General features: G+C 46.8%; 1 protein-coding gene across 1 annotated transcript in view; it reads right to left on the bottom strand.

Annotated features, from left to right (window-relative positions):
• Positions 1 to 12680, bottom strand: part of LOC139227586 (cytosolic carboxypeptidase 4) — a 267409-nt gene that overhangs the window by 230625 nt on the left and 24104 nt on the right. The window contains exons 5-6 of the mRNA XM_070858449.1: positions 9347 to 9440; positions 659 to 696 (exon numbers count right to left, since the gene is read on the bottom strand). Of these exons, the coding sequence (XP_070714550.1) occupies positions 659 to 696; positions 9347 to 9440 (132 nt within the window). The remainder of the gene's footprint in view (positions 1 to 658; positions 697 to 9346; positions 9441 to 12680) is intronic.

Genomic DNA, 12680 nt, shown 5'->3' with positions numbered 1-12680 from the left:
CCGGCACGGACACGATGGGCCAAAATGGCCTCCTTCCGTGCTGTAAACTCTATGATTCTATGAAACGCGACTGTGAGATTATAAAATAAGTTTGAATTTTACAGCACCTTGCGTGGCCTCAGGATGTCCCAATAAACTTTACAGCCACTGAATTACTGATTACTGTTGTTTTGTAGGCTACTGAAGCAGCCGAAATAGCACACAGCAAAACCCACAAACAGCGATGAGATAAAGCACCAATTAATCTTGAACTGCAACCATGGTGCAGGACAGTTAGAAGCACAGTCATAAAGGGGATGGTGAGATTAGAAGTGAGGTTACAGGACCAGATGATGAAGTCAGAAGCACAGCTACAGGGTGGAAAGCTGAGATTCGAAGCGCGTCATAAAACAAGGCGATGAGATGTAGATTAAAAAAAAACAGAATTGTATCCAAGGAATTTAAAACAATAACAAGCATTTTAGTAACATTATTGTTTTAATTTTGCATGAATACAATCATTTACTTTCTCCTGATAGATCCAGAATAGAAAGAACAAGAGTTGCTTCAGACAAGAAGACAGATTCACAGCACAAGACAGGCATCCACAGATATAAAATCATTTTACTATATATTTTATATAAAAGGATAATGAAACGTGAAATGAGTAAAAACTTACTCGATTTCAGTAAAGCGGAAAGACCTTCTGTGGCTGCTCTGAAAATTAGAATTAATATTTTATTCAGTGTGCAGACTGTATCAAGTAAATGCATCCACATACATACTTTCACTCTTTATCAAAAATCCACATGATTGCTGGGCCATTCTGGGAGACAAAGAGCTTTCAATTCCTGCGTTCGAGAATGAAGCTAAAATACAGATCCAACAATGTACTGTAACCCAGATCCCGACTGCACTCGTCCTATCTCACATATAAGCTGTTTCATGTTCCCTCTAAGTGAGGCAGGCAGAATCATGAAATTGGACAATTTTCTGCCACGGATTCAGGCCCATATGAAACAGAGTTCAGAAGGTCCAAACTCACGGCCAGTAGGAAAACTACAGGCAGAAAATAGAAGAGAGGTTTATTCCCATCAGTCTGGGGTGGGTTGGAATCCAGGTCCCATACTGGGGTGGAAGGCCAGGGTGTGACCACCAAAACCGAAGCTAGTGGATGGCTGAATCACCTCATGGATAGCCAAACCTTCAAAATGGCCGGGATACTTGTGATGGAATGTGATTGAGTAGACTAAGCCCATATTCTCTGGAGTTTAAAGAAAGAAGGACTTGCATTTATATAACGCATTTTATGACCACCGGACATCTCAAAGCACTTTACAGCCAATGATGTATTTTTGGAGTGTAGTCACTGTTGTAATGTGGGAAACGCGGCAGCCAACTTGCGCACAGCAAGCTCCCACAAACAGCAATGTGATAATGACCAGATAATCTGTTTTTGTTATGTTGATTGAAGGATAAATATTGGCCCCACGACACCGGGGATAACTCCCCTGCTCTTCTTCAAAATAGTGCCATGGAATCTTTTACATTCACCTGAGGGGGCAGACGGGGCCTCGGTTTAACTTCTCATCCGGAAGACAGCACCTCCGACAGTGCAGCACTCCCTCAGTACTGCACTGGAGTGTCAGCCTAGAGTTACGTGCTCAAGTCTCTGGAGTGGGACTTGAACCCACAACCTTCTGACTCAGAGGCAAGAGTGCTACCCACTGAGCCACAGTAACAGTCAAGTGAAAAGTTAATAAGTATTTAAGATTAACCAGAACGCATCAACTTAATGTAAAAATTCAAAAATGTGGCAAGGAACCATGCCCTCAAAACCCCCTGGAGATACATCACCAAGCACATTGAAGGCGGGTACAGGGGAAAAGACGGAGCAGTATATGGAAGCAGTGTATATAATTATGAATCTGTTTACTAGTCTTGGGATAAAAGCCTCCCTCTGCAGCAGTGTGAGGACGGAGGGGGTGAATAATGATGAAAATTGGGCAGATCAGGTGTAGAGCGGGATTGAATCAATAGTCTTTTTTTTGCTACATTTTTATGTCTGACCACACCATGGGATTTTTTTTTTTAAATTGTCCCAGGATGTGGGCATCACCCACATGACCAGCATTTATTGCCCATCCCCAATTACCCTCGGGATTGTGATGTGCCCAACATTTAAAGGACTATTATTAAAAACAGAAAATGCTGGAAACACTCAGCAGGTCAGGCAACGTCTGTGGAGAGTGAAGCAGAGATAATGTTTCAGATCGATGACCCTTCGTCTCGAACTGGGAAAAGTTCAATTTTAAGCAAGTGTAGGGGAAGGGGGAGGGGAGGAAAGAACAAAAGGGAAGGTCTGTGATAGGGTGGGAGGCAGAGGAGATTAGAGAGACAAAAAAGGATGACGGTACAAGGCAAAAGGAGATGGTAATGGAACAAGTTAAGAACAAGAGACGGGTCTAAATGAGGCGTAAATGGGAATGGCAGAATCATCAACAGTCACCATGTCAAAAAAAATAGAGGCAGAGGTTATGATCTGAAATTCTTGAACGGCTTCTTCGGCAGCACCTCCAAAACCCGTGACCTCCACCTCCTAGAAGGACAAGGGCAGCAAGTGCATGGGAACACCACCACCTCCACGTTCCCCTCCAAGTCACACACCGCGCCGACTTGGAAATATATCGGCCGTTCCTGCATCGTCGCTGGGTCAAAATCCTGGAACTCCCTCCCTAGCCGCACTGTGGGAGCACCTTCACCACACGGACTGCAGCGGTTCAAGAAGGCGGCTCATCACCACCTTCCCGAGGGCGATTAGGGATGGGCAATAAATGCCGGCCTTGCCGGCGACGCCCACATCTCGGAACTCGATGTTGAGTCCAGAGGGCCGTATAGTGCCCAGTGGAAAGATGAGGTGCTGTACCTCGAGCTTCTGTTGAGCTTCGCTGGAACTATCCACAGGTCTATTGTTGTCTAGACTCGGTCGCTTGCAAGCCAAAGATTCCCATTTTAAACAAATGAGCAAAAAGCCACTTTGAACAAGTGGATCGGAAATTTCACTGCACCTTTCCCAGCATATTATTTTCAAGAGTTCAAGTCATTCAACCTGACAGAGAAGGTGGAATATGAAATCACGCTTTAATATTTCAATGTATTTTCCACGTGAGTGTTGCAAAGCGTAGTTGAATGGTTGGTCCCATCCTGATTACTGCCTTCCAGCCACAACTCGCTGCCAGCCCCAATCCAGACTCAGCCACTGCCAGATACAGGAGTGCTACCCGAGCAGCAATATCCCAAGATGAGGGGTGTCTCTCCCACGGGTATGCCCAGACCCTGCTGACTGACCCGTCCCTGCTCAAATCCTCCCTCTGCCCGCTCCTTGCTCAGATCCAAGGCCTGTCAGCACTGGATGATGGTCGGACAATGGCAGCGGCCGACTGCATCTTTTTCAGATCCCCAAAGCCTTTCTGCCATCTACAAGGCACAAGTCAGGAGTGTGATGGAATACTCCTGATGAGTGCAGCTCCGACAACACTCAAGAAGCTCGACACCACCCAGGACAAAGCAGCCCATTTAATTGGCACCCCATCCATTACCTTAAACATTCACTCCCTCCACCACCGGCGCACCGTGGCTGCAGTGTGCACCGTCTACAAGATGCACTGCAGCAACTCGCCAAGGCTTGTTTGGCCCACCACCTCCAGCACCTAGAAGGACAAGGGCAGCAGGCGCATGGGAACACCATCACCTGCAAGTTCCCTTCCAAATTACACACCGTCCTGGCTTGGAATTATATCACCGTTCCTTCATCGTCGCTGGATCAAAACCCTGGAACTCTCTCCCTAACAGCACTGTGGGAGCACCTTCACCACACGGACTGCAGTGGTTCAAGAAGGCGGCTCACCACCACCTTCTCAAGGGGCAATTAGGGACGGGCAATAAGTGCCGACCTTGCCAGCGATGCCCACCTCACAGGAACGAACATGAAAAATATTTTTCAAATTGCAGCCTCCAGACACAACCACCAGCTGTGACTAACACAGCGTCACAGACCAACAGCGGGAGGCCTCTCTGATGGAGCCAGATTGTGTTTCAGTTATATCAGCACACTCTGACTTCAGTTCGCAGGATCAAATCCCTCGGCATTTGAGCTCGTCAGCAGTCACTTCGTGTAAGACGATGGGGCCCATGCTGGCCAATCGTTTACTTATAAGTCAGGCCCCCACACTGTATTTATAGGACAGAAGTGGCCTTTTCATTTGAGCAACTTCTTGCCTGAATGAGCCTATATTTATAGCACAATACTTAATCCTCTCAATAAAAATTGTAGTGCACCAAAGCAGGAGCACCCTTGGTGGTGACAAGTTTTGCTATTGTAGACTCCTATATCTTCCACCTACTCATATATTTCCTCGTCTCGGGAATCAGTGCCCCTGTTCCTCTCGGTCGCCTGTAAGTACAGCAGAGCCCTGCGCCACTACGTGTTGAGAGGGATCTGGTTACAGCAACTGAGTCAAATGCCGGTCGTCACTGCTGATATAAAAATGAGCCTGACTGCTGTCACTTGGATACCAAACATTCTGTCCGAATGTTAAGTGAAGGCCAAGGAAAGGTTGGGGTTCATATGTTAAACACTTGACTAAATTTTGGTGGATACTGCAACGTGCAACAACGTTTTCAAACTCAGAGTACCAAGTCGGGTAATGCGCATCGGTTAAGAAACGGGTCTAGCCTGACTCTCGCTCAGCGGGAGTAGCAGACGCGATAGTGATCCTATTGTATTCATCACCGGGCCCTAAATAGGTGAGAGAGACAGTCAGACAGCAGCAGATGGGCAAGCACCTATACTCCGTCTCTGAATTCAAACTGGCTAGTCTGGCACAGGCAGGAGCCTAGTGGCACGCGTTCTGAAATTTGAATTATCTATATATTATTTAACATTTTGTGTATGGAATACAGATTCAGTCGACAGGTCTTGCTTTCTGTGTCAGAATTTTGCGTTACATTTTTTATGTCGACATTTTACATTGAAACTACTTGTTAACTTGAAAACACCACAAGACCATGTCAACGTTTAAAATATTAAAATCCTATATTGACCATCAGTTTGTTAATGAACCAACTGAATTACTCAAAACGGTACAGGTACTTGAAAGGACTTTTATCTGCCATGATTTTTTTAGTAACTGAAATTTCTATTGTCCAAAATAAGGTTGTGAACAAAATAAAATAATCAAATGTACCATATTTCAAAATAACATGATTACATTTAAACATTTAATTTATTTGCTCCTTTTAATTGTGCCCTTCATTAAAGTTTTTACTTCAAAGAAGAAAGACTTGCATTTCTATAGCACCTTTCACGACCACCAGATGCCTCAAAGAGCTTTACAGCCAATGAAGTACTTTGGGAGTGTAGCCACTGTTGTAATGTACTCAGCAAGCTCCCATAAACAGCAATGTGATAATGACCAGATAATCTGTTTTAGTGATGTTGATTGAGGGATAAATATTGGCCCCAGGACACCGGGGAGAACTCCCCTGCTCTTCTTCAAAATAGTGCCGTGGGATCATTTACTTCCACCTGAGAGAGCAGGCGGGGCCTCGGTTTAACATCTCATCTGAAAGAAAGTGGGGATTAAAAATTCTTCAAGCTTTATTTAAGACAAGTGATGAGATTTATTAACACGTGATGTTTCTGTTATGAATTGCTCAAACAGACAACACCTTGCAAGCAGCAACATCTGGGATTCTCAACCATCTTTGCTGATAGTTGGAAAAGATGAATAAATTGGTATTGGAATTGGATTTATTTTAGTGGCTCACCTATTTGATTGCATATTCAGTTCAACATCTTTCAAGCACTTAAAGAAATGATTATAAAAAAGCTGTAAATGATGTAAACAATGCACTTTCGAGCCTTTGGTCAGCACATTGTCGTGTGTTTATGAACATTTCTGTTTATTAAATACTGCTGAAAATGGGAACCTCTCTAATCGAGCATTCAGATGTAAATTCTCTACCTCGTCTATCTGGAAACTGCACGACACCACTCGTGATTTTCAATCCTTTAATTATGGCGAGAGTGATGCGGACACACCCAAGAGCAAAGAATGGTTGTAAATGTTTTGGGGGAGGAGGCTGATAGCGGAAAGGCACTGGTGGTTCAAAAGGAGACAAAGGCTGTTTGATCCCATTCTCTGGGGTCTCCCTCTCCCACAAGGCTGTTACAGAAACAACAACTTGCCGCTAACGTAGTAAACCATCCCAAGACGCATCACAGGAGCGTTATACTCCAGCGACTGGAGCAGGTAAATCTAGGCCGACACTCCAGTGCAGTGCTGAGGGAGTGCTTCACTGTCGGAAGTGCCGGTTTTTGGCTCAGATGTTAAACCGAGGCCCCATCTGCCCTCTCAGGTAGACATAAAAGATCCCACATGACACTATATTGGGTCATTATCACATTACTGTGGGAGTGGGAGCTTGATGTGCCCAAATTGGCTGCCGTGTTTCCCACAATACAACACTGACTACATTTCAAATAGTACGTCATTGGCTCTAAAGCGCTTTGAGACATCCGGTGATCGAGAAAGTGGCTATATAAATTCAAGTCTTTCCTTAAAATTTGACACTGAGCCACATAAGGAGATATTAGGGCAGCTGACCAAAAGTAATTCTCGTGCATCTTATCACTCAGTAACTCACTCCCTTTACCCGAAGATCCCAGTGTCTATAACAGTACAGAGGCTTACTCAACCCATGTCCATCAGTTTTCAATATAAATAGAATTTGGGTTCCCAAATGTTGTAATTGAAATTCTTAAGTCTGAGTTAGCCTGTTGCTTGCAAACTGAGAAATTTTTGATGAACTGTACATGTGCTGAGTATGAATTGGTGTCATGTTATATACATTTCATAGGCAGTCCCTCGAAATCGAGGAGGACTTGCTTCCACTCAATGGGGTCAAGTTTCAGGCCACGCCTAGAACGGCGCAGCACCGTGACCCACGCCTGATTTCCGCGCTCAAAACCGCGCCGAAAACTTACCTCGGTATTCTCCACTCAGAAGTCCCACAGTGCTGGGACCTCTGCACATGCGCGCTACAGTGTGCGCGCATGTGCAGTAGCTCCAGGCGCCCGAAACTGTGTGGGAGGGGCCCGAAGCACGCCGACCCTAGCCCTGGCCGAATGGATTCACTGGGGCGGCGAAGATCGGACTGCACCTCCCTCCTCCAGCTCCTGCTCTGGCTCTGGCTGCCCCCCCTCCCCTCCCGTTCAGCTCCCACTCCCTCTGGCTCTCTCCCACTCCTACCTCCGCACCCCCCCCCCCAGCTCCCGCTCCACTGCCTGCCGCTCTCCCCCCCGCCCCCCCTTCAGCTCCGGTCCGCTCCCTCATCACGTCTTCAGTGGGGCCTGCCCACCCGGCATCGTGCTGGGGGTGGGCCCCGCCCGAAGTCTTCGGCCCGCTTCTTCTCGTTGGTCGGGCCCGTTCAGCCTCCCCCCTCTCCCTCCCTCTCCCTCTCCTCTCCAACCCCCCTCCCTCTCCTCTCCTCTCCCCCCCCTCTCTTCTCTCCCCCCGCTCCCTCTCCTCTCCCCCTTCCCTCTCCTCTCCCTCCTTCCCTCTCCTCTCCTCTCCTCTCCCCCTCCCTCCCTCCCTATCCTCCCCCCCCTCCCTCCCTCTCCTCCCCCACCACCCTCCCTCTCTCCCTCCCTCACTCCCTCCCTCCTCTCTCCCCCCCCCTCCCTCTCCTCTCCCCCCCCCGCCTCCTCCCCACCCCCCTCCCTTCGCTGTCAGAAACACAGACACTGACAGACAGAGAGAGAGACACTGACAGAGACAGAGAGACACACACTGGGGGGGGGGGGTGTCCCAGCATGCTGTTGGAGAGCTCTCGGTGCTGCAGTCGGTGAGTAGAAATTTAATTTTTTATTTATTGATTGTTTAATTTTTTTTATTTTTTATTTTTTATTTTTTTTTGATTGACTTATTGGTTGATTTATTGATTTATTTATCATTTATTATTGATGATGGCTCTTTATTTGTAAAAATTATGTGTTTCATGTTTGTAAACTTCCCTTCCCCCCCCCCCCCCCCCCCCAACATTTCTCATTCCCTACGCCTGATTTGGTAGGCAAGGTTTTTCTGAGCGTACAAAAAGCTACACTTACTCCATTCTAAGTTAGTTTGGAGTAAGTTTTCACTGCCTAAACTTTCAAAACAGGCGTAAGTGGCTGGACACGCCCCCTTTTGAAAAAAAAACTGCTCCAAAATGAAATTGTTCTAACTCACTAGAACTGGAGCAAACTAAATGCCGAGAATTGCAATTTCTAAGATACTCCATTCTAAACCAGTTGCTCCAAAAAAAAGGAGAAACTCAGGCCGAAACTTGACCCCTAAAAGTGAGTCCTTAGGTGACTGAACAGTCCAATATGGGAATTACAGTCCCTGTCACAGGTGGGACAGATAGTCATTGAGGGAAGGGGTGGGCGGGACTGGTTTGCCGCACGCTCCTTCCGCTGCCTGCGCTTGGTTTCTGCATGCTCTCGGCGACGAGACTCGAGGTGCTCAGCGCCCTCCCGGATGCACTTCCTCCACTTAGGGCGGTCTTGGACCAGGGACTCACAGGTGTCGGTGGGGATGTTGCACTTTATCAGGGAGGCTTTGAGGGTGTCCTTGAAACGTTTCCTCTGCCCGCCTCGGGCTCATTTGCCATGTAGGAGTTCCGAGTAGAGCGCTTGCTTTGTGAGTCTTGTGTCAGGCATGCAGATAATGTGGCCTGCCCAACGGAGCTGGTCGAGTGTGGTCAGTGCTTCAATGCTGGGGATGTTGACCTGATTGAAGACGCGATCATGTAATATTACAATAACACCAATTTGCATTCATATCGCGCCTTTAACATTGTAAAATGTCCCAAGGCGCTTTGCATGAGTGTTATAAGACAAAGAATTTGACATGAGAAATTAGGGCAAGATGGTCAAAGATATAGGTTTTAAGGAGCATCTTAGAGGAGGAAAGAGAGGTAGAGAGACAGAGAGGTTTAGGCAGGGAGTTCCAGAGCTTAGGCCCCAGGCAGCTGAAGGCATGATGGCTGAGCAGTTATAATCAGGGATGTTCAGGAGGATAACTCAGTTACTCTTCCCGAGTCATTGGCTGAAGAATCCCATGTGTGAGACTTGAGTTACGACCTGCCCTTGGGTGGAACATGACTTTAATACTAAATACTATTCATGTTTCTTTGAACATTACAGTGACTTTGCTGAAAACAAACCATTCATTCAGTCAAACAGGGAGAGGTTGCCCTGAGGCGGATTGTACTCTGAAGATTAGCACAGCACAATTACATTGTGGCAGGTTTCAATGCTTACCTTATAGCCCTCGTGCTCCTGGTTGTGTATGGAGATATCAGATTAAGCAGGAGTCTCGGAATTCCAATCTTACCCATTGCAGCACCAGTTGCAACTGTAAAGGCAACATGAAATATATGTCAAATTATAAACACATTCTGGTGAGGTCATAGTGATATCACGTACTTGCCCAAATTATCAGGGAGATCCAGTACTGGCATGCAAAGAACATAAGAACATAAGAAATAGGAGCAGGAGTAGGCCACCTGGCCCCTCGAGCTGATCTGATCTTAGCTCAGCTCCACTTCCCTGCCCGCTCCCCATAACCCTTTACTCCCTTATTGCTCAAAAACCTATCTATCTCCACCTTAAATATATTCAATGACCCAGCCTCCACAGCTCTCTGGGGCAGAGAATTGCACAGATTTACAACCCTCTGAGAGGAGAAATTCCTCCTCATCTCAGTTTCAAATCAGCGGCCCCTTCTTCTGAGACGATGGGCCCGAACCTTTTGGCCTTACTGCCCGCCGAGTTTTTTTGGGCGGTCTCCCCTCGGTGCCAGTTTCCACTGGGCCCCACGCCAGCGGGAGGGGAGGGCCGCTGGGAACCGCCCGCTGAGGGCCGCTAGCGCGCAAGGCGCGTAAGTGACCTCCCGCCCGCCGAGCTGGCAGTTTGCTCCAGGCGGGAGTCGGTGGCATCAGGGGGAAGGACTGCCGCGTGGAGGCAGGTCTACCCCCAACGATAAGTATGAGGGAGGACCTGCAAAAAAAAGGTTACCAAACTTTTTTTTTTACAGCAATTCACCTGGATGGGGTCCCCTGAATGTTTTTCAGTGTTTTTTTTTCTGTGCAAATTTTTATTTTTATGTGCTCCCCCCTCCCTGGGCCCGACTCAATCCTCGGCGGCACTTTGACGAGGATCGCATTTGCCGCCGAGATTGGAGCTCCTGCCCACTGCCACCCAGATTCACGGCATAAGTCAATTTTTTGCCGCTGGGCGATCTTTGCAGATTTTTTGAAGAAATCTCCCGGCCAAAGTACTGCCCGGTCTCTCGGCGGATCTTTGGGCGGCATTTGGGCTGGCCTTAGCATTGACCAAGTTCGGGCCCTATGTCCCCTAGTTTTAGTTTCCCCTATGAGTGGAAATATCCTCCCTGCATCCACCTTGTCAAGCCCCCTCATTACCTTATATGTTTCGATAAGATCACCTCATTCTTCTGAACTCCAATGAGTATACCTACTCAACCTATCTTCATAAGACAACCCCCTCATCTCAGGAACCAACCTAGTGAACCTTTTCTGAACAGCCTCCAATGCAAGTATATCCTTCCTTAAATGCGGAGACCAAAACTGTACGTAGTACTCCAGGTGTGGTCTCACCAATGCCCTGTACAGTTGTAGCAGGAATTCTCTGCTTTTAGACTCTATCCCCCTTACAATAAAAGCCAACATTCCATTTGCCTTTCTGATTACTTGCTGTACCTACATACTCACTTTTTTGTTCCATGCACCACGACTCCCAGGTCCCTCTGTACTGCAGCACTTTGCAATTTTTCTCCATTTAAATTATAATTTGCTTTTCTATTTTTTCTGCCAAAGTGGATAACCTCACATTTTCCCACATAATACTCCATCTGCCAAATTTTTGCCCACTCATTTAGCCTGTCTATATCCCTTTGCAGATTTTTTTGTGTCCTCCTCACAATTTGCTTTCCCACCCATCTTTCTATGATCAGCAAACTTTGCTACGTTACACTCGGTCCCTTCATCCAAGTCATTAATATAGATTGTAAATAATTGAGGCCCCAGCACCGATCCCTGCAGCATCCCAGTAGTTACTGTTTGCCAACCGGAAAATTACCCATTTATCCCGACTCTCTGTTTTCTGTTAGTTAGCCAATCCTCTATCCATGCTAATATATTACCCCCAACCCTGTGAACTTTTATTTTATGCAGTAACCTTTTATGTGGCACCTTATCGAATGCCAAATACACCACATCCACTGATTCCCCCTTATCCACCCTGCTCGTTACATCCTCAAAGAACTCCAGCAAATTTGTCAAACATGATTTCCCTTTCATAAAACCATGCTGGCTTTGCTTGATTGAATTATGCTTTTCCAAATGTCCCGCTACTGCTTCCTGAATAATGGACTTCAGCATTTTCCCAACAACAGATGTTAGGCTAACTGGTCTATAGTTTCCTGCTTTCTGTCTGCCTCCTTTTTTAGATAGGGGTGTTACATTTATGGTTTTCCAATCCTCTGGGCTCGCCCCAGATTCCAGGGAATCTTGGTAGATCACAACCAATGCATCCACTATCTCTGCAGCCACTTCTTTTAAGACCCGAGGATATAAGTCATCAGGTCCAGGGTACTTCTCCACCTTTAGTCCCATTATTTTACCGAGTACTACTTCTTTAATGATTGTATTAAGTTCCTCCCTTCCTATAGCCCCTTGATTATCCACTGTTGGGATGTTTTTAGTGTTTCCTACCATGAAGACCAATACAAAATATTTGTTCAACATCTCTGCCATTTCCCTGTTCTCCGGGTGCAGATGGTGGCGACGACCCAGAGGAGGAGGAGCAGGAGGATGACACCTCCGACCTCATGCAGGAGGCTGTGCCAGAGAGTGGGGCCAGCAGTGCTGCTGAGTTTGGGGCCCAGAAGAGGCGAGGGCCCAGGGGCAGCATGGACCAGCCCACACAGCGACATGTGTGAGCGCTAGGTCCATGCAGCAGAGCTGGTCTCCAGTCACCTTGGTTAATCCTTGCCACTGGATAAAGGCCTAGCTCTGTCAAGTCCAATAGGTGGCTGATGTACAATGGCCACCACACATTAAAAAAATCCAAGCACAGGCATCTTCCACCCTTCAACATGTAGTTCGGGACCTGGAATATTATGTCCTTCATTGAAACACCTGTGAATGCATCCCTTTTTGACGTGGAAGCAAGTCATCCTCGTTTCGAGGGACTGCCTATGATGATGAGTACCTGGTTAAACTGTTGTTTCTGCATACAATCAGCAATGCAAAGACTATCAGGTAAGGATTAAACACTGCCTCAGTGTGTTACAGTATAGGAAAAGGCCATTCAGCCCATCACGCCTGCACAGTAGCATAGTGGTGATGTTACTGGACTAGTAATCCTGAGGCCTGGACTAATGATCCAGTAGTCACGAGTTCACAATCCCACGATGTTAGCTGGGGAATGTTAATTCAGTTAATTAAATAAATCTGGAATAAATGGTAACCATGAAACTACTGGATTGTCATAAAAACTCATCTGGTTCACTAATGTCTTTTAGGGGAGGAAATCTGCCGCCCTTACCTGTCCTGGCCGATATCTCCAGACT

The sequence above is a fragment of the Pristiophorus japonicus genome, chromosome 17 (assembly GCF_044704955.1).
Source record: "Pristiophorus japonicus isolate sPriJap1 chromosome 17, sPriJap1.hap1, whole genome shotgun sequence".
Taxonomy (NCBI): domain Eukaryota; kingdom Metazoa; phylum Chordata; class Chondrichthyes; family Pristiophoridae; genus Pristiophorus; species Pristiophorus japonicus.
This window is presented reverse-complemented; position numbering and strand designations above follow the sequence as displayed.